Source organism: Schistocerca americana, chromosome 7 (genome assembly GCF_021461395.2).
Source record: "Schistocerca americana isolate TAMUIC-IGC-003095 chromosome 7, iqSchAmer2.1, whole genome shotgun sequence".
NCBI classification, from domain to species: domain Eukaryota; kingdom Metazoa; phylum Arthropoda; class Insecta; order Orthoptera; family Acrididae; genus Schistocerca; species Schistocerca americana.
Genome location: NC_060125.1, coordinates 290926433 through 290949210, shown reverse-complemented (window position 1 = coordinate 290949210; position 22778 = coordinate 290926433). Strand labels below are relative to the sequence as shown.

At 45.5% G+C, this 22778-nt stretch overlaps 1 protein-coding gene across 3 annotated transcripts in view; it reads left to right on the top strand.

Moving 5' to 3' along the window:
* LOC124622000 overlaps positions 1-21786 on the top strand; it is a 76801-nt gene extending 55015 nt beyond the window's left edge. For 2 of the 3 annotated variants that reach the window (XM_047147547.1, XM_047147549.1), the window contains exons 3-4: positions 20314-20530; positions 20604-21786. In XM_047147547.1, coding sequence (XP_047003503.1) covers positions 20314-20530; positions 20604-20780 — 394 coding nt within the window. In that variant the 3' untranslated portion in view covers positions 20781-21786. The remainder of the gene's footprint in view (positions 1-20313; positions 20531-20603) is intronic. The other variant, XM_047147548.1, reaches the window with a different exon arrangement.
* The last annotated feature ends 992 nt before the right edge of the window (positions 21787-22778 follow it).

Here is a 22778-nt window from a genome sequence, read left to right as displayed (position 1 = left end):
TTTTGCTTTTGCTTTAGGTCTGAACGATCACCTGACTCGGGTGCGCCCCCTTGTGAAGGGGTCCCCCAGTTAGGAGGAGCGCACCATTGGAGATGATGGCAATCATGGGGGATTTTCTCGCAATGAGCCAATCATCTTCACAATCAGCGTCTACGAAACATAAATGTAAAGACGCTAATGATTCAGAGACCCTTCCCCCTGCACCATGGTTCCTCGTGGTCTCAAGCACTGAAGACAGTCAGTCCTTCACCATGGGAAGTCTGTTTATTATTTAGAAAGGTGTTGATGCAATTGCCAATCCTGTGAAATCCTGCTCTCATTTATGGGATGGCACTTTGCTTTTGGAGACTACTTCTGATTCTCAAGCACAACAACTGCTTGCGCCTCACTTCTCCACGACTACCCCGTTCGTTTCAAGGCCCATAGAACTTCAAATTCTTCCCATAGTGTTACTCACACTAGGCTGCTCGACGGTCTAACCGAGGCTGAAATCCGATCTTACCTCTCTGATGAGGGTGTCATTGCCGTCCATCAGGTGATGAAAAAGATAGATTCCTTCGTAGTGCCCACCCGCAATCTTTTTCTCACGTTTGATAGTGTTACTTCCGTTCAAGATTAAAGCAGGCTTTGAAATTATCACAATCCAGCCATACATTCCAAACCCGATGCACAGCTACCAGTGTCGTCACTTCAACCACACTAGAATATCTTGTTGACACCCAGCCAAATGTTTAAACTGTGGGAGGGATGTGCACGATGACGATTGTCTGCCTCCTTCTCCTACTGTATCAACCGCAATGGCGGCCATGCCCCCTCCTCTCGGGATCGTCCCATGTACCTTGATGAGCGGGCTGTCCAAGAGATCCGGGTAAAGGAAAAAGTGCCTTACCAAGTTATTGGGTAGTCGCAAACCCTGATTATTCCATCTGGCACCTTTAGTTCTGTTCTAGTTACCCTTCACTGCATGAAGGACGTGGCCATGCAGATATGTGACCTCAAATTCAGCTCTGAGGTTGTGAACTCACCCAATATCAAGTTGCTCCACAGAAGCATTGGCTTGCTTGTGCGGTCAGTCTGTGGAGTCCAACGCTGAAAAATGGTTGGTGGTTCGCACTGCCGACACTGAGCCATCAGACTCTTGCCTCAAGGAGCGAAGCCACCAGCTACACAACTGGTAGGCTGGAAAGGTCGGAAGGAGTACGCCCATGAAGGCTTCCTCCGCCCCTCCAGCCAAATGACACCCGAGTCTTCCTCTAATCGGAAAGGCTCAAAGGAGACCACCAAAGGCAAACGGACGTCTCCTTCGCTAACTCGAAGATCCTCTTCGACGGTGTTGCCACATGATACCTTAGCCTGGTCGGCCTCAGTGTCGGCAGTACGAACCACCAACCATTTTTCAGCGTTGGACTCCACAGACTGACCGCACAAGCAAGCCAATGCTTCTGTGGAGCAAGATCCTCCTGCTTCTGTGCCCTGTAGCAGTGACTCTTCTTCTGGAAACAAAATTGCGCCCTCATGACTGCTTTGAGCTTTCACATTTCTTCCCGGTTCGTTTTGGCCTTCCCAATGAGGTCGGCATTCCATCTCGTGGGGATGTCATGCTGCTCACACAGGATGACATTCATAGTCAACCCATCTCCCTGACTATTCGTCTTCACGCTGTTGCAGTTAGACGTTTCCTTCCCCACCTGACTTTTTCCCTCTCTACCAGTTATATCGTTTCATCATTCAGTGTCACTAGGGCAGACTTAATTCAGCTTAATGAGCAGCTATGCCGCCCCCCCCCCCCCTCCATTTCTGCTACTCGGTGACTTTAATGCACATCATCCCCCTTTGGGGTTTTCCCAGAAACTCTTGGCTGATCTTCTTAATCTACTTGACCTTTTCTGCCTTAGCACTGGAGCACTCACTTTTTTTACTGACTCCTCGCACAGCTATTCACATTTGGACCAATCCTTCGGCACTGCCCAGCTTGCCCATCGTCTTGAGTGGTCCATTCTTTCTGATGCCTACATTAGCAACCATTTCCCACATGCTGACATACTTCACCTGCGTACACACCCAAATGGCAGCTTACTAAGGCTGTCTGATGGCTTTACTTCTCCCTGGCGACCTTCGAAAAATGAGATTTCCCCAGTTGTGATGACCAGGTGTAATATGTCACAAACGTTATCCTTACTGCTGCAGAACATTTCATTCCTCGCACTTCGTCTGTACCACGCTGTGTCCCAGTCACTTGGTGGACTGAGGCATGCTGCGACTCAATTCGCACTCTCATGCTCTCCGTGCTTTTAACCACCATCCTACGATGGCAAATGGCATTCATTAGAAACAGATGCATGCAAAGTGTTGTCATATTCTTCGGGATAGCAAACAAGCTAGCTGGGTTTCATTCGCTAATTCTTTTAACAGTTCCACCCCTTCCTCTTGTGTGCGCCAATTTCCGATGGCTCTCAGGGACCAAGATCTATTCGCCAATTTCTAGCCTGACAGTAGCAGACGATATTATCGTAGACCCTATTGCTGGCCCCAACACATTGGGCCGCCGTTTTGTGGAAGTTTCGAGCTCTTCCCACTATCACCCTTCTCTTCTCAGAATTGTGAGTGCTACAATGCCGCCTTTACTATAAGGAAACTAGACCATGCTCTCAGTAGATCTCGATCCTTCCTCCCAGGGCCAGACATTGTCCACATGCAGATGTTGCAACACCTTTCTCTTGCAGGCAAGCTCTTTCTACTTAGTACATACAACTGTATCTGGGCAGAAGGACATTTCCTGGACTTTGGCATGAAGCCACTGTCATACTCGTTCCTAAACTTGGTAAGGAGAAAAACCTTCCTTTTAGCTACTGCCCCATCTCTCTCACCAGCTGTGTGTGCAAGGTGATGGATCACATGATTCATGCCCCGGCTGGTATGGTGGCTCAAGTCTTGCAGTTTACTAATGAATGCGTAGTGTGGATTTTGAGCGTGGCGTTCTGCAGTTGATCATCTCGTTACTTTGTCCAACCATGTCATGAGCGGTTTTCTGCAGAAATCAGAGACTGTGACCGTGTTTTTCGATTTGGAGAAGGCCTGTGACATCTGCTGGAGAACTGTTATCGTCTGTACTCTTTACATGTGGGGCTTCCATGGCCGTCTGCCCTGTTTCCTTCAGGAATTTTTAAAAGACAGAGTTTTCAGGGTGCGTATGGGTTCTGCCTTTTCAGAAAACGGTGTGCCTCAGCATTCCGTCCTGAGCGTTGTCCTCTTTGCTATCACCATTAACCTGATACTGGCCTGTCTACCACCAGGCATCTCAGTCTCCTTTTTTGTTGACGATTTTGCTGTCTATTGCAGTTCTCTGCAGATGTGTCACACTGAACAGCGTCTTCAGCAATGTCTTGATCGTCTTTCCTCTTGGAACATTGACAATGGCTTTCATTTTTCCACTGGCAAAACTGTCTGTATGAATTTCTGGCTGTGCAAATGGTTTCTCCCCCATCTCTACATCTTGGGCCTGTTGCCCTTCCATTTGTCGAAACTACGAAATTCCTGTGGCTCATGCTCAATAGGATACGCTCTTGGTCTTCCCACGTGTCTACCTGTAAGCCTGCTGTACGCTGTTCTTCAATGTCCTATGTGTCCTCAATGGTGCTTCCTGGGGGTGCCGATCGAAACACACTTCTCCATTTGTACTGGTCGCTTGTTCATTCAGAACTTGACTATGGGTGCTTTGTTTATGCGTCTGCACATCCATCCCTCTTATGCCGTCCAAACACTATCCACCATTGTGGTATCCATTTGGCCACTGACACCTTTTACACTAGCGCGGTTGAGTCTGTATGCTGAAGCTCCTGAACTATCACTGTCCTATCGCCGTGACTTTCTCCTCAGCAAGTATGCATGCTGTATGTCTGCCATGCGTGGCTACCCATCATATGCCTTCTTCTTCGATGATTCCTTTGATCACCAGTATGGGGCATGTCCATCTTCTTTGTTACCTCCTGGAGTCCATTTTCGGCACTTGTTATGGCGACTTAACTTCACACTACCTGCAACTTTCCTGGTGGGTCTGAACCCTTCACCACCTTGGCTTCGTGAACCGGCCCATGTTAACCTTGACCTTCATTCACTTCCTAAGGACACAATTCCAGCCACGCTCTGTTGCCTTCAGTTTCACAACCTTTGCATGGAACTTCGCAATAATACCTTTGTGTACACTGATGGGTAACGGGCAGACTGTGCGGTCAGATGTGCCTTTGTCATTGGTGCCTGTGTCTTTCGCTATCAACTTCGGCACACTGCTCACAAGGGAACCTCCCCATCGCACCCCCCTCAGATTTAGTTATAAGTTGGCACAGTGGATAGGCCTTGATAAACTGAACGCAGATCAATTGAGAAAACAGGAAGAAGTTGTGTGGAACTGTGAAAAAATAAGCAAAATATACAAACTGAGTAGTCCATGGACCACATAGGCAACATCATGACAATGTAAGCGCAGGAGCGGCGTGGTCCAGTGGTAACGTGAGCAGCTGCAGAACGAGAGGTCCCTGGTTCAAGTCTTCCCTCGAGTGAAAATTTTACTTTCTTTATTTTTGCATAGTTATTATCTGTCCGTTCGTTCACTGACGTCTCTGTTCACTGTAATAAGTTTAGTGTCTTTGTTTTGTGACCGCATCGCAAAACCGTGCGATTAGTAGACGAAAGGACGTGCCTCTCCAATGGGAACCGAAAACATTTAATCGCAAGGTCATAGGTCAACCGATTCCTCCACAGGAAAACATGTCTGATATATTCTATACGACACTGGTGATGGCATGTGCGTCACATGACAGGAATATATTGTTGACCCACCTAACTTGTACACTTGGCGAATGGGTACAAAGATTCTTCTACCCTGCCCGATTTAGGTTTTCTTGTGGATGTGATAATCACTCCCAAAAAAGTGATGAAAACATAAGAGTTTGTCACATAAACTGAAAATAAAAAATTAAAATTTTCACTCTATGGGAGATTTGAACCAAGGACCTTTCGTTCCGCAGCTGCTCACGTTGCCACGAGACCACAGCGCTCCTGCGTTCCAAATGTCCTTGATATTGGATATCTTCCCATGAACTACTCAGTTTGTATATTTTGCTTATTTTTTTCACAGTTCCACACAACTTCTTCCTGTTTTCTCAATTGATCTGTGTTCAGTTTTTCAAGGCCTATCCATTGTGCCAACTTATAACTAAATCTGAGGGGGGTGCGATGGGGAGGTTCCCTTGTCAGTATTTACACCTGAGCTCTTCGCCCTGTATCAGAGCATGGGGGTACATCTCGCGACACAGTTTTTTCCATTGTGTCCTCTGCTCAGACTCGCTCATCACCCTTTAAAGTCTATGTACGCTGTACACGCCCATCCCTTAGTGTAACGGATCCAGGAAAACTGTCACTTGCTCCCTCTTGCTGGGGCTACTGTACCGTTTATGTGGGTTCCTGGTCATGTAAGTCTGCCAGGAAACAAGGCTGCTGACGCTGCTGCCAAGGCTGCAGTCCTCGTACCTCAGCCTGCTAGTTCCTATATTCCCTCCAATGATATCTGTGTTGCTGTCTGTCAGGAAATAGTATCTCTTTGGCATCGCCAATGGTCCTCCCTTCATGGGAATAAGCTCTGGCTCATTAAGCCTCTCCCAGTGGCTTGGCCCTCTCGCCGGGAGGAGTTCATTTTAACTAGGTTGCATATTGGGCATTGCCTTCTTAGCCATCGTCACTTGATAAGTGGCGCTACCCTACCACTTCGTCCACATTGCACCCAAGTTTTAACTGTCAGCCAGTTCCTGATGGAATGCCCATTTTTTTAACCGTTCACGTTCCTCCTCGGGTTTGCCATCTGAGTTATTGGCTATTTTAGCAAACGACGTGAAGGATGTCAACTGCGTTTTACTTTTTATCCGACAAAGAAATATGGCTAAGGCCATTTAATTTTTAGTTTTGGACCTCCATTTCTGTAAGATGTCTCTTTAGCCCTTTCTCCACACCCGTTTTTAGCTGTCTTCTCTTTTGGCAATTGGGACTGACCTATAGTCGTTGTTTAACTCCTCTGTCTTCCTGTTGTATAATTTTGACTGGGACTCTTACGACCCCAGATGTTTCTGCACTCTAAAGCAAAACAAAGCAAACAACTTGCAGCCCTAAACCTACATTTGATCATATAGCTTTGGTGAAGGACCTACTTTCCTTCTCACGTAATATCCATTGGAAATATCACTTTGCAACTCGATCCCAAAACCTTTCTAACAGCGAACCTGACATTGAACTCTGTATTTAACAGTTCAGACCACAATCCCAACTTCTTCCACAACTACCACCTCAAAATTATTCTTTCGAAGAATTGCTCACATCCAGCATTGCTTCACAACCCTTCCTCAGGTCCATACAACCTGTCTTCTGCAGAACTCCAGGCACTATGTTCCCTAAAATCTGATGACTCCATCATTATCCTCCCAGCAGACAAAGGATCTACCACTATAGTACGTGATCGAAAGGGGTATATGAGTGAAGGACTACGGCACTACATACAGCGTCTGCCATCAAGATCCCATCGCTGTGGTTAAAACTGACCTGCAGTCCCTCCTTAAAACCTCAGGCCCCTCACAAGGATCAACACTTCAATCCGTAAAACTTCTCACCCCACCCAAACCACGAACCCCCATCTTTTACCTTCTTACTAAGATCCACAAATCCGTTAATACTGGTCGTCCCATAGTTGCTGGTTTCAAAGCACCCACCGAACGTGTATCTGCCTTAGTTGATCAACACCCACAACTCATAGTACAAAGACTCTTCTCCTACATAAAAGATACCAACCTCCCCCCCCCCCCCCTCCCCCGGGGGGGGGGGGGGGGGGGGTCCACAACTCTTTTGTGGATACGTGCGTGGCGAGCACGGGGCCCCGAGCTATTGCAGCCTTCCTTCTTTCCAGGGCTGCATTTCCTTCCCATTCCCCTCCTTGCTCCTTCCCCCTCGCCCTCTCCTCTCCCTCTCGTGCTGTCCTTGCTTATGATGGCCCCTGCTATCCTCCTGGTTCTGTTGGTTTTGCAGTTTAGCTTTGTTGCGTAATCACCTCCTTTTGGCGCTCCCTGGTCCCCTTCTGGGGTTTGACCTCCATTACTAAATTTCTCTTCCTTAGTGTGAGCCATTTGGGGAAGAGCACCTTACCTAGTGCCTCCGACGTGTGCCCTCCTAGTTCATGCCACCTTTTCTTTCATGTTGTTGTCTGATGCTAGGGTGCATAGCCAGCACGGTAGCCAGCCCGTGTGGTGGGGTCGCTATGTACCCTTTTGGTTGAGCCCCCTGAACACACAGGGATCACACTTCTGATACCTGAGCTGTGACCACCTCATGCAAGCCTTGGAATGGTTGCTCGTCATCCTGGAGCATCAGAACTCCCAGCAATGGCCGCTGTGCCAGATGGCCCTTGCTGTGGCTGGGTGGCGCCAGTGAGGAGAGCCCCTGATCGAAGTGGGTGGTATCAGGGCGGACGCTATGCAAATGAAACGCATACGGGTCCAGAACTCTGGCCGTTCTTTTGCGGCCGTCTCTGCGTGGAACTGATGCTTCTAGTGCTGCTTCTCCTGCCCCTTCAGCCTTCCTTTCCATGGCTACCCCCTGGGAAGAGGGTCAGGCCAGTCGGCTAGGGGCAAAGCCTTTCCCCCCTATCTAGTTTGCACCAGGACTGATGGGGATACTTTCACCAATACCAAACCTTTATTCTTTGTGGGGCACATTGAAGACAAGTTTGGCGAAGTGGACTCCCTGAGCAAGATGCGCTTGGCTTCGTTGCTGATCAAAACTGCTTCAGCTGCCCAGTCTGCGGCCCTTCGTGCTTGTACCCATCTTGGCACCATTCCTGTGTCCATTACCCCCCACCAGTCTCTAAATATGGTTCAAGGTGTGATTTTTCACAGGGACCTCATCCTTCAAACTGATGAGGAACTTCGGGACAATCTCAGACGGTGGGGTGTTCACTTTGTTCGGCGTGTTCAGAAGGGTCCTAAGGACAATCACATTGATACTGGTGCCTTTATCCTGGCCTTTGAAGGGGATACCCTGTTGTGTCTAGGCAAGACAGCCTAGACACAATGAGAGGAAGCCGAAAGGCACGCGCTAAGCTAAAGCCTGGATGCGTGAGGTCTGAAACAGGATACGTAATGAAGGCTATAAAGAAAAGTACGTAGCTTCGGGAATACTTAACTTTAATCCATCCTTTTGGTACATCTGGAGATTTTGGCGATACAATGAGACTCTTTAGATACATGCAATGTTACTAATGGCGCCTTGCTAGGTCGTAGCCATTGACTTAGCTGAAGGCTATTCTAACTATTGGCTCGGCTAATGAGCAATGCTTCATCCATGTAGTCGCTAGCAAAGTCGTCCGTACAACTGGGCCGAGTGCTATCCCGTATCTCGAAACCTGCCTTGTGGTGGCGCTCGGTCTGCGATCACACAGTGGCGACACGAGGGTCCGACATGTACTAATGGACCGCGGCCGATTTAAAACTACCACCTAGCAAGTGTGGTGTCTGGCAGTGACACCACATACCCTCCCTGAGAAAGTAAAGATTATGGTTTATCGATGTGATGTGAAGCTGTACATCCCACCTCCTCTGCGGTGTTTTAAGTACTTGCGTTTTGGACACGTCTTCTCACTGTTCGCAGGCCCCTTTCTGTGGTGACTGTGGATGTCCACTCCATGAGGGGAGTCCCTGTGTTCCCCCTCCTGTGTGTGTGTTAATTGTCATGGCAATCATTCTCCACGTTCACCAGATTGCCCAGTATATAAGAAGGAAAAGAAGATACAGGAGTATAAGTCCCTTGATCGTTTAACCTACACAGAGGCTCGTAAGAAGTATACACATCTTCACCCCATGTCCGTGATGTCTAGTTATGCTTTAGTTACTTCTTCACCCCTTCCTCCCCTCTCCTCCACCCCTCCCCTACAACTCCCACACCTTCTCCGGGCACTGCTCCCCCTCCCCAGCCGGAGAAATGTTCCACTCCTTCGGCATCTGCCGGTCAAGGGCGCCCCTCCCGGGATGCCCCTTCCCGGCATCTTCCAGGCCAAAGGTCTGCTGCCACGCGACGACCGCGAAAACTGCGGCCTGTCGGCCCCCAGGTCGCCCGATCTCTTTCTGTTCCGGATCTTGCTGCTGCTGGCTCCTTTATGCCACACAGCCCTCCTCGATCTCAACCTGAAAAGAAGAAGAATCATAAGTGCCGGGACAAAGAGCCTCTGGTGTCACCAGAGGTCCCATCCCCGGCTTCAGAACCAGATTCTGACCTGCCGTTCATGGATGTCGCTCCCTCCTTGTCGGTGACGGGTGGTGACCCGGCGGTACGACTGGCTTTAGCCTGTTCAGCCCCCATTTAAATCATCATTCTGTGGTTATCCAATGGAATTGTAATGGATACTACCATCACCTTCCGGAATTGAAATCCCTTATTTCGTTTTACTCTGCAGCTTGTGTGGTTCCCCAGGAATCTCATTTTACTGATGCTCACTCCCCGACCCTCCGTGGGTTCCGTGTTTTCTGTCGAAATCGGGTCGGACCTCTGCGGGCTTCTGGTGGCGTTTGTACATTGGTCCGTACAGACATTGCTAGCACGTGGATTCCTCTTCAAACTACATTGGAAGTGGTTGCTGTTAGGGTCCACCTGGACTCTGAGGTCACGGTTTGCAATCTTTATCTCCCTCTAGACAGGGCTCTTACACCTGCTGCCTTAACTGCCCTTCTTCGGCAACTTCCTCCTTCTTGGGGATTTTAATGCTCATCATCCCTTGTGGGGCAGTGCATTTCCATCTAGACGAGGCCTTCTCTTAGATCAGTTTATTACACACCACGACTTGTGCCTTCTTAATGATGGCTCCCTTACTCATTTCAGTGCCGGTCATGGTACCTTTTCTGCCATTGATCTTTCTCTTTCTTCCCCCTTCCTCCCTTCATTACACTGGTCGCTACACGATGACCTTTGTGATCATTTCCTGTTGATTCTCTCTCTTTCTTACCACTCCCTGATGGACAGGTTACCTCGTTGGTCTTTACAACGCGCCGATTGGCCTCTATACACCGCACAGGTCGTGTTTTCTCCCTCTTTGTTGGGTTGTATTGATGACGTCCTACGTGACGGGTCTGACGCGATTGTTCACACTGCTAGCCTTGCTGTACTGCGCTCATCTTGACCATTTCGTCGCCGGCAAGTCCCGTGGTGAAGTACGGCCATTGCCATTGCCATCCGTAATCGCCGTTGAGCTTTGCAACACCTTAAGAGGCACCCATCCTTTGCCAGCCTTATTACTTTTAAACACCTTCGTGCTAAAGCCTGTTATTTAATCAAACAGAGCAAACGGATATGTTGGGAATGATTTGTTTCTTCCCTTGGTTCTATTGTCCCTATGTCACGGGTATGGGCTACACTTCGCTCTCTCCAAGGTTTCCATCGGCAGTCCACCCTCCCAGGCCTTTACCTCCTAGATGGCCTTTGTACGGACCCGTTAGTTCTTGCGGAACATCTTGTGACCCATTTTGCAATGGCATCAGCATCGGCCTCCTATCCGGCTGCTTTCCTTCGCCAGAAACAGCGGGCCGAAGCTTCAACCTTATGTTTTACCCCTTGTCAGTCAGAATCTTACAACGAACCTTTTACTGAATGGGAATTTCTTTCTGCTCTATCTTCTTCTCATGATACGGCCCCTGGCCCAGATTCCATTCATAACCAACTGCTTCAACATCTCAGTGCTCCACAACGGCAACGTCTTCTCCGGGTGTTTAGCCGTATTTGGCTCCAGGGTGACTTCCCTTTTCAGTGGAGGGATAGCATTGTGGTTCCTGTCCTTAAACCTGGTAAGAATCCCCCATATGTTGACCGATATCGGCCAATTAGTCGGACAAATGTTGTTTGCAAGTTACTTGAACGGATGGTAGCCCATCGGCTCAATTGGGTCCTCGAATCTCGGGATCTATTGTGCCCTTACCAGTGTGGCTTCCGAGAGGGACGGTCTTCAATCGATCATTTACTTCACTTGGAATCCGCAGTTCGGCAGGCTTTTTCCCAGCGCCGCCATTTGGTTGCAGTATTTTTTGACCTATGCAATGCTTATGACACGGCCTGGTGCCATCACATCTTACTTACACTTCATCAGTGGGGTCTTTGGGGCGCACTCCTGACTTTTGTCCTCCAGTTCCTGTTCCATCGGTCATTCATAGTACTGATTTTAGTTCTCCACAGACCCAGAAGACTGGCATCCCACAGGGCTCTGTCTTGAGTGTCCTTCTCCTCATTGCTATCGATGGACTTGTGGCCTATGTCGGTCCTTTGGTCGCCCCTGCCCTGTATGTGGATGATTTCTGCATTTGGGTTAGTTCCTCTTCGATGCCCTCTGCAGAGCGGCAGCTCCAGGGAGCTATACAGCATGCCTCTGCATGGACCCTCTCACACGGGTTTCAATTCTCTCCTTTAAAATCGCGAGTGGTCCACTTCTGTCGCCGTACTACGATCCACCCTGATCCAGAGCTCTATCTCGATGCACAACAATTGCCTGTGGTCCCACAGTTTCGTTCCCTGGGTCTTCTTTTCGACAACAAGCTCACTTGGCTGCCCCATATCAGACTCCTGAAGGCAGGATGTTTCCGTGAATTCAATGTCGTTCGCTTCCTTGCCCACGCCTCTTGGGGTGCGGACCGCTCCCTCCTTCTCTGTCTTCATCGTGCTCTAGTTCTGTCTCGCTTGGACTATGGTTGTCAAGTTTATGGTTTGGCTGCTCCTTCCACACTGCACGTTCTGGATCCAGTCCACCATCGTGGTATCCGTTTGGTCACCGGTGCCTTCCCTACTAGCCCTGTTGATAGTCTCCTGGTTGAAGGTGGAATCTGCCCCCCTCTTTCTGTTCGGTGGTCCCAGCTTCTGGTGTCTTATGCGCTCTCTGTCCGTTCCTCTCCCACTCATCCTTCCTATTCTATCCTGTTCCAAGACCATGGACGTTGCCCACCTGATTCCCGCCCTCGGGCGGGTTTACCAGTTGGGCTGCGCCTTGCGTCTCTTTGCCGTGATTTTCAGCTTCCTTCTTTGTCCTGTCTTCGTCACTCCCTCCCCTCCACCCACCCTTGCTTAGTTCCTCGGCCTCGAATTAGGATGGATCTCCACCAAGGTCCGAAAGATTCCATCCCCCTGATGGTGTTCCGTTCCTTTTTCCGTTGAATTTTATGGGAGTTTCAGGATGCTGTTGTTTTTTACTCTGATGGCTCTAAATCTGCTGATCATGTGGGATATGCCTTCACGTCCTCTGTTCGAACTGAAAATCATCTGCTGCCACTTAAATGTGGGGTGTTTATTGCAGAATTGATGGCAATTTCCCAGGCCCTTACCTTTATTAAACAGTCCCAACACAACCGCGTTTTGTTATGCACAGACTCAATGAGTGGTCTTCTGGCTATTGACCAGTGTTTTTCGCGCCATCCCTTGGTCTCTGCCATCCATGACCATCTCGCTGATATTCACTGTGTTGCTTGTTCCGTTGACTTCCTCTGGGTCCCTGGCCATGCGGGTATCCCGGGTAATGAGCTCGCTGATTGTTTGCCAGGGGGAGCAGTCACTTACCCCCCGTTTTCTGTAACCCCTCCTGCAGCAGATTTACAGCTTCACATCAAGTCCCACTTTGCACACCCATGGGCCAACTCTTGGGAGGCTACTTCCTTGTCTAATAAACTTCGTGCGATTAAGGTGACAACGGGCCCATGGCGTTCTTCCTTTCGCCTCTCCCGAAAGGCCTCGACCACACTGTGTCGTCTCCGCATTGGCCATACCAGGCTGACCCATGGTTTTCTTTTGTGTGATGAGCCACCCCCCACTTTGTGGTTGTGGAGCCTTCCAGTCAGTAGCCCACATTTTGGTTGAATGCCCCCTTCTTTTGGCTCCCCCACACTTTACCTGTGATTTGGCTGACAATTCCCAGATGGTTGACCTGGTTCTCGGATTCCTCTGGGAAAGTGGTTTTTATTCTCTGTTTTAAGGTTTTTAATCTCACTCTGGTGTTTGGGCAGGGCAGTGAGTGTTGGCGTATCTCTCACTGTAAGCAATATTTGGAGATTACCGACTCCCCTCCCTGACCGCGTTCTTCTTTTCTCCCCCTTTTACTCTGTTTTTATCATTTTTTAGGATTGGTTAGTCTCCTTTTCCCATAAGCACTTCTACATTCTAGCGATCGCACCTTTTAAGTCGGAGGTGGTCTTGCTTCTGCTGCTTCAGAGTTGGGATATTTCCTGCTTCTATCATAGCATTGGGTTCTCTCTCTTGCTGACTTACCTCATTTTGTTTGACCATTGACAACATGACTACCTTTTAACATTTTTTAGCCTTTTCCCTTTTATCATTCTGACTTCACTGAGATATCACACTATCGGAATGGACCACATTTGAAACAAGGGACTGATGACCTTGCTGTTTGGTCCCTTCAACCCAAACCAACCAACCAACCATTTCCTAGATCATCTGAAATCTGTGGCCATCCCACTCCCACTACACACCTTGCTTGTCGCTATTGATGTCGCCTCCCTCTTTATCAACATCCCCCAAGTACATAGTATGTCTACTGCTGAACATTTCCCCAGTCACTACCCACCTGATTTCAAACCTATAAGAACCTTCCTACTCACGTTAATAAATTTTATACTTACCAACAACTACTTTACCTTAGAGTGGCGTACATATAAGCAGGTCAGAGGTACGACAGTGGGAACCAGGATGGCTCCTTCCTATGCCATCCTTTTCATGGGTCACTTGGAGGGTGCTTTCCTGGGATTCATAAGCCTTCAAACCCTGGTTTGGTTTAGATACATTGATAACATATGTACCATATGGGCTCATGGTGAGGCTGATGTGCTAAAATTCCTGGAATCTCTGAATACCTTCTCCCAATTAAATTTCACATGGTCCTATTCCGAATCCCATACCGCTTTACTTGATGTTGTTCTCATCCTCACCAAAGGCCAGCAACACACTTCCATTCACGTTAAACCTATCAACAAACAGCAGTACTAACATTTTGACAGTTGCCGTCCTTTCCATATCAAATGTTCCCTCCCATAGAGCCTTGGCATCTGAGGCAAATGTATTTGTTTGGATGCAGACTCTAAGATTCTCACTTCAGACTTCACTGCACATGGTTACCCCACCAGCCTACTTAAAATGCATATTTCCTGGGCCTTCACATCCAGTCCTGGTACTGCAAATCTCTCCAAAAAACAACGTCGGAGCACACCACTGATGACTCAGTGTTATCCTGGTCTGGAATGTATTAATCAGCGACTTCAACAAGGCCATGACTTGGTAAAATCATGCTCTGAAATGAGATCCATTATACCTGAAATTTTGCCCACCACACCTAGAATAGCTTTCTGTCGCCCTTCCCAATCTCCGCAATCTTGTTGTCGGACCCTATGCTCCTTCTACACCCATCCCTTACCCTATGGCTCCTAGGCCTATGACCTTCCCCACAGCAAGTCTTACCCTGTGCACCCTCCCACCACAACTGATAACAGCCCTGTAAGTGGCAAAACATATACTATGAAAGGGAAAGCCACCTGCGAAGCAACACGTCATATACCAGCTGTTACGTAAATACTGTTCGGCCTTCTACATCGGCACCGGCCGGTGTGGCCGAGCGGTTCTAGGTGCTTCAGTCTGGAACTGCGCGACCGCTACGGTCGCAGGTTCGAATCCTGCATCGAGCATGGATGTGTGTAATGCCCTTAAGTTAGTTAGGTTTAAGTAGTTCTAAGTTCTAGGGGACTGATGACCTCAGATGTTAAGTCCCATAGTGCTCGGAGCCATTTGAACCATTTTTTTTTTTTTACGTCGGCATGACTACCACCAAAATACCAGTTAGGATGAATGGGTATAGGCAGAGGGTGTATACTGGCAACTCTCAATATCCAGTTGCAGAGCATGCTCTACAACGTAACATTTGTGACCTCCACAGCTGTTTCCCCAAACACATTGTCTGGATTCTTCCCCAGACACCAGTTTCTCAGAACTCCCCAGGTGGGATCTAACACTACAACATGTCCTTGGTTCTCACCACCCACCTGGCCTTAATTTACGTTAATTTCTTCTGTCTCAACATTTCTTCACTGTTCAACTACTTGCGTCACTCTGTTTTAGTTTTCTACCTCTTTCATTGTCTTTCCCGTCTATTTTTCATTGCCCCCTCCCACCTCTGTTATGTACAATGCACTTAGCTTTTCACTCTTATTAACTCGTGCATGATGTTTAAAGCAATAATCTCTGTCTGCATATAGCCCTGTCTTCCACTTTTAAGCTCACAGGTTTTCAAATCTCGTCTGATGCAGTCCCCAACAATAATTCGTTCCTCCTCATCCCATACAGTAATACTCCCCTGGCCCGCAGTTCTGGGTCACTTTTCCGAAATCTACCCCCTTTCCTAGACCTCTCCAGCCCTTCCCCTTCACCCCATTTTCCTTTCCCTTCAACTCTTCTGTCTGAAGGAGCAGCAAGTGGCTCCGAAAGCTAGGCAAATACAACCGTCTTTTATGTGTGCCTTCTGCTGCCACTTGATGAGTAGATTTTTGATCTGTCCAATTAAATAATTTTGTCAATAACTGATAGTCCTTGTTATATTATTTAAGCCTTTTTTGTGTCTACTGGGTTGCCATCTGACTTCTTTATGTTCACATTTGTCTTTATTTTTCATATAGATGGCATACATCTTTCCTCTTGATAGTTTTTAAACCTTGCAGAACTGTGTTCTCCTTCCTCTGGTGCATCATGAGAGGGGGGGGGGGGGGGGTCACGGTGCTTAGCATGTGATTGCTGGCGGCTTTCGGAGAGAGAGGACGTACTAGTGTACGGGCAGTTGGTCTGAGGTGGCCCCCATGGATGGCTGCATTGGTTGCTAGTATGTGGCGGTTGTTTGCTATTTATTTTGCTGCCCGCAAGGTTGCACCGGCTCACCATAGGACAGTTTGAATCTGCCTGTGGTTGCATGTGTGTGTTCACCGTGAAATGGTATATTGTTAACTTGATACGCAAGTTCACATCTTGCGGCTTTCTTGTAGTGTTCCCCAAATTTTCCTGTTGTTGTTAACGTAGACTGTTGAATGACAATTTGTTTAACGCAAGCAACAAGAGGAGCCTTTCAACAGAGCAACGTTGAGTGTTCAATGAGCGTACAGTTGAAATTACTGTTACAACCAAATACATCATTGCTCTGTGATTATTAATAACTTGGCAAAATTACTACCTTTTCCCCTACACACCAGTAAGAAGGGCGTTGCAAGTTTCATTGGGATGGCCAATTATTTCAGGAAGATTGTCCCAAATTTCACTCAGCAGGCTGCCCTATTTAACAACTTACCCAAGAAAGGGGTGAGCTTTATTTGGGGAGAGAGCGAACAAGCCACCTTTGACGCCCTGAAAATTGGCCTCACCAACCCCCAGGTCAGGAAACATTCCTCACGCACAAATAAAGAAAAGATGTTGTGTGGACATGTGTCCGGAAACACTTAATTTCCATGTTAGAGCTCATTTTAGTTTCGTTCTTCCACCTACGCTCAATGGAGCAAGTTATCATGATTTCATACGGGATACTCTACCTGTGCTGCTAGAACATGTGCCTTAACAAGTACGACACAACATGTGGTTCATGCAGGATGGAGCTCCTGCACATTTCAGTCGAAGTGTTCGTACGCTTCTCAACAACAGATTCGGTGACCGACGGATTGGTAGAGGCGGACCAATTCCATGGTCTCCACGCTCTCCTGACCTCAACCCTCTAGACTTTCATTTATGGGGGCATCTGAAAGCTCTTGTCTACGCAACTCTGGTACCAAACGTAGAGACTCTTCGTGCTCGTATTGTGGACAGCTGTGATACAATACGCCATTCTCCAGGGCTGCATCAGCGCATCAGGGATTCCATGCGATGGAGGGTGGACGCATGTATCCTCGCTAATGATGGACATTTTGAACATTTCCTGTAACAAAGTGTTTGAAGTCACGCTGGTACGTTCTGTTGCTGTGTGTTTCCATTCCATGATTAATGTGATTTGAAGAGAAGTAATAAAATGACTTCTAACGTGGAAAGTAAGCGTTTCCGGACACATGTCCACATAACATATTTTCTTCCTTTGTGTGTGAGGAGTGTTTCCTGAAAGTTTGACCGTACCTTTTTGTAACACCCTGTATATTGTCAGCTTGATTTGTAAGTTCGCATCTGCAGGTTCATGTCGTGGCTTTCGTGTAGTGTCCCCCGAATTTTCCTGTAGTTGTAAACGTGCACCGTTGAATGACAGTTTAACGGCAAGCAACAAGAGAGGAGCCTTCAGACAGAGTGACGTTGAGTGTTCAATGAAATTACTGTTATAACCAAATACGTCATTGCTCTGTGATTATTGGCTGGTCCATTGATCGTGACCGGGCCAAATATATCACGAAATAAGTGTCAAACGAAACTTGTCTAGCTTCAAGGGGGAAACCACATGGCGTTATGGTTGGTCTGCCAGATGGCGTTGCCATAGGTCAGACAGATATCAACTGCATGAACCCCCATTTTTTATCACATATATGTGTAGTACGTAAAGAAATATGAATGTTTTAGTTGGGCCACTTTTTTTTATTTGTGATTGATGACGCTGTAATAGTCACAAACATATGGCTTACAATTTTAGAGGAACAGTTGGTAACAGGTAGGTTTTTTAAATTAAAATACAGAACGTAGGTACGTTTGAACATTTTATTTCCGTTGTTCCAATGTGATACATGTACCTTTGTAGACTTATCATTTCTGAGAACGCATGCTGTTACAGTGTGATTACCTGTAAATACCACATTAATGCAATAAATGCTCATATTGATGTCCGTCAACCTCAGTGCATTTGGCAGTATGTGTAACGACATTCCTCTCAACAGCAAGTAGTTCATCTTCCTTAATGTTCGCACATGCATTGACAATGCGCTGACGCATGTTGTCAGGCGATCACGATAGCAAATATCCTTCAACTTTCCCCACAGAAAGAAATCCGGTGAATGTGCGGGCCATGGTATGGTGCTTCGGCGACCAATCCACCTGTCATGAAATATGCTATTCAATACCACTTCAACCGCACGTGAGCTATGGGCAGGACATACATCATGTTGGAAGTACATCGCCATTCTGTCGTGCAGGAAACATCTTGTAGTAACATCGGTAGAACATTACGTAGGAAATCAGCATACATTGCACCATTTAGACTGCCATTGATAAAATGGGGGCTAATTATCCTTCCTCCCATAATGCCGCACCATACATTAACCCGCCAAGGTCGCTGATGTTCAACTTGTCGCAGCTATTGTGGATTTTCCGTTGCCCAATAGTGCATATTATGCCGGTTTACGTTAGCGTTGTTGATGAATGGTGCTTCATCACTGAACAGAACATGTGCAAAAAATCTGTCATCGTCCTTTAATTTCCCTTGTGGCCAGTGTCAGAACTGTACACGACGTACAAAGTCGTCGCCATGCAATTCCTGGAGCACAGAAATATGATACGGGTGCAATCGATGTTGATGTAGCATTCTCAACACCGACATTTTTGAGATTCCGGATTCTCGTGCAATTTGTCTGCTATTGATGTGCGGATCAGCCGCAACAGCAGCTAAAACACCTACTTGGGCATCATCATTTGTTGCATGTCATGGTTGATGTTTCACATGTGGGTGAACACTTCCTGTTTCCTTAAATAATGTAACTAATGCAGCGAACGGTCCGGACACTTGGATAATGTCATCCAGGATACCGAGCAGTGTACATGGCACACGCCCGTTGGGCATTTTGATCAGAATAGCCATACATCAACACGATATCGATATTTTCCGCAATTGGTAAACACTCCACTTTAACATGGGTAATGTATCACGAAGCAAATGCCGTTCGTACTGACAGAATGTTACGTGATACCATGTACTTACACGTTTGTGACTATTACAGCGCCATCTATCACAAAGCTAAAAAAGTGGTCCAACTAAAACATTCATATTTCTTTACGTACTACACGAATATGTAATAAAAAATGGGGGTTCCTATTTAAAAAAAAAAACGCAGTTGATATCCGTTTGACCTATGGCAGTGCCATCTAGCAGGCCAACCATAGCGCCATCTTGTTTCCGTATTGTTTAAACTTCCTTATTTTTAATGTATGTGTATGCTGGGTCGCAGCAGGTCTGGCGACTAAGTATTACGGTTGTTAGTAACACCTGCTACTTGTTGCTTCAACGATTATTTTGTTGTAGTCCTTTATCTATGTCTGTTAATATTTAAAAGGTAAAATAATTCTGGGTATTGATTGTGTAGTGACCATAATTTTGGTATATCCTTTTATATATATATTCTTCCAACTTAAGGTTTGGGAAGACAAGAAACGTCGGTATTTATAGTCAGCATCAGGGCCGACATTGGTTTCCAATGTTCCGCACCCAATCGTGATCTTGTACCCTGTATTTGGCTTGAGAGAGTTGCCTATTCTGAGGCGCGCCTTTCGCTATCACAGTTGGAGCCTGTATTGCTCGATCCCCCTGAACTTGGCCTAGCCCTCCCACTCCCATTCCTACTTAACGATAAATCCAGACTTGAGTAGGACCATATCACTTGCATTAGCTCTTTAACAGTTCCAAATAGGTATGCCATTTTGCACTTTCTTGTGATCCACCTTTCCGATTTTGCTGCTCTTTTGCTGCATTTTTATATCATCTTCTGTAATCGATCAAATTCAGTATATTGTGTGCCATCCAAGGATTTCTACCAGGTCCCAAGTTTCTGTGTAGTTTGTTCTCTGCTGGTTTCACCATCCCATGTTTCAAATTTACCCATTCCACTTCTGTTACATTCCTCCCCATTGGCCATAGAGCTCAAAGTTTTGTTTCCTGAGTTCTGGTAATTATAGCTTTTTTCTCTGTTATTACATTGTTATGGCAGCTCAGTTGATTATGCAAGCTTTGGAAACAGAGGTTTGTAGCTGTCAGTATCTTGTCACCTGTATTCTTTTGTAGCCCTACATTCAGTTAAATACGCAGTTTAACTGGAGCCATAATACGTTCTTGACTTTGGCAATATAAAAGCAGAAATAAATATTATTAATTTGTTCCTTGGTTCTGTGTCTTTAAGTAGCATCATGTTACAGCTTCAGTACTTGATGGCTTTAGAGTTTTCATGCTAATGGAAAAGTGTTCTTGATAGTTAATGTGACAGTTGCTTTGTGCATTGTATCACTAACATTCTCTATTGGTTGTTTTTGTTTTCCCAGAAGTCTGTATGAAACCTTATATTATATGTTTTGTGGTCTGCCTGGGAAGCAACTTAATAAAGAAACGGTGGAGTTCTTCAACAAAACAATAGATCAGTTGTCAAAACTTGTTACGACATCACCAATGGCAGAGAGATCGGATGTCTTGAGGAATGTAGCAAGAATTAATTACCCACCATCAGGTAGAGTTCGAAAGTATCCGGGTAAAAAACAAATGGTAAGAAACAATATCCAATTTCTATTTGGCAACATTGCAGTGTGTTAAAAGTACTTATTCGTGTTTTTCTCAGCAGGCATCACATGAACAGGAAGATTTTCTTTTAGAATTACAAGGCTACAATCCTTTAAGACTACCTCGTCATTACCTGTCATTCAATGAGACGCTTGAAGAAACACCACCTCCTGAGAGTCGTGCTGAGGTGAAGATGGAGTCTGTGGAAATTCCTGCATGTTCTATATTCAGTTAACAGTTTTGTTATGTATGTATAATCTTACTGTATGAATCCTCAAAGTGTATGTATGTAACATAAATTCCTGTTTTCTCTTGTACCTCTCCACCTATTTTTTCAGTTTTATCTAATTCGGTACTACTAAATTATCATTATATAAAGTTATGTTTTGGAGAGATATTTTGTAAATAAATGTTCTCATGTGGATGAGTATGTATGTGTAATAGTGAACTTTTCTGTTGATCATATGTGAATTTGAATTGTCTCGTCTTGTAATACCTTCTGTTGGTGTTCTCAGAAATGTAGTGTGTAGTTGCAGGAATGTATATTCACTGACACATTTCAATTAATTTCATTCCATTGATCATATTTTCAGTTCATTCTGTGGATACATTGTAGATAATGGTCATTATGTATATATATCTACATGAGTAAGATCTACTGAATATTATAAAACTCTGCTATTGTGCTACAACTCATTCAAGACTAAAGTTTCAGCATAAGAAAGTAATGCTAAAGTTTGAAGGAGACTGTCTGAACAAGCATAACAACATTAATAATAATAATAATAATAATAATAATAATAATAATAATAATAATAATAATAATAACAATATGCTTTCTGTGTTATATCAGATTGTCATTGTCTGACTACATCGTGTTGCATGAACAGTTTTCGTTGTTGAATTTGGGCAGTGACGCAACAAAACATAATAAACATAGTAGTTATAATTGTGTTGTTTGTCCGAGTCTGGCTCCAGAGATGCCAGAGTTACCAGAAAGAAATGCTACAGCACAGACCGTACAATCCAGTTTTCTATTAAAAAGACTACATTCGAGTTTCAGTGCATCCACTCTTCAAACACTGGTGCTTAACTATTCGTTACATGATGCAGTGAGTTGTAATTTTGTCCTCTCTGGATTTGTGAATGTAATCATTATTAACAACTATAAAACAAGTGTGGTAATGGAATGAAACCTTAATGACCTACGAATAAAAAAACTTGAGTTTGCTACCTTGTAATACATGTTGTGCTGTGTTCACTTTATTTGTTGCAAACAATGGTCAACATTTTTGTTGTTACTGAATTTTTTAGCTTAATGCCTGTTCCCATTTCAAGTTGGACAATAAAACAAGAAGAAATTTAAGTATAATGATGCTGTCTTGTGCATTTTGTCTCCATGACTGGTAATTCTAAGTTACAGTTGCATAAATTATAAACTTAACAATTTACTACTGTCACTTCCATAATCATTCCCACTATTTCAGGTTCACTGAACGTGATCTAGAATTGAGTTACCTAAAGCAGGCATTTCTACATAAACTGCAGATGGAGCAAATTAATTGTAATAAACCAGGAAATAGTAGCTTTTTATGTTTTACGATAATTGTTACTGTGAAGCAATACAAAATAATATTTATTCCCAACATGGATTTGATACATGCTTCACACTTACATCATTTATAATTTTTGCTCACAATTCAGTAGGTCAGTGTTCTAGAAAAAAAGGAATGGGATTTGGAAAGATGATTTTCTGATGAAATTTTTCCCATACACATTGCTTTAAATCCTTTAAATGAAAACGAAAATAATTGATGATCCCTTGAAAAGAAACCTGATAATATTGAATTTGGAATTTTTATAATGCAGTCAGTGTGTTTCGTTCACCTTTCTGTTGATATTTTGGTCGAGGAGTTGCTCTGGCTGCCATGCAGTACAGTGCAACACTTCCCTGCATTTATTGCCCCTGGTTTTCGAGACAAAACAGAAGTACAGAGTGAGCACAAAAACTTGTCCCAATTCTAACAATTTATTACAGAATAACCGTTTGATATAATAATTTACATTTGAAGCTGTTACATAGGTTAGTTTTTTTTTTAAAAGACCACTTAAGTTAGTAAACCTCAGCGTGTGCTCCCTTGGTAGCCCAGAGAATGTTGAGGCAGTGTTCCAGTTCCCGTCAGGTGTTTCGTAACGTGTATTCTGTCACAGTACCTGCAGCAGCTTGTATCCT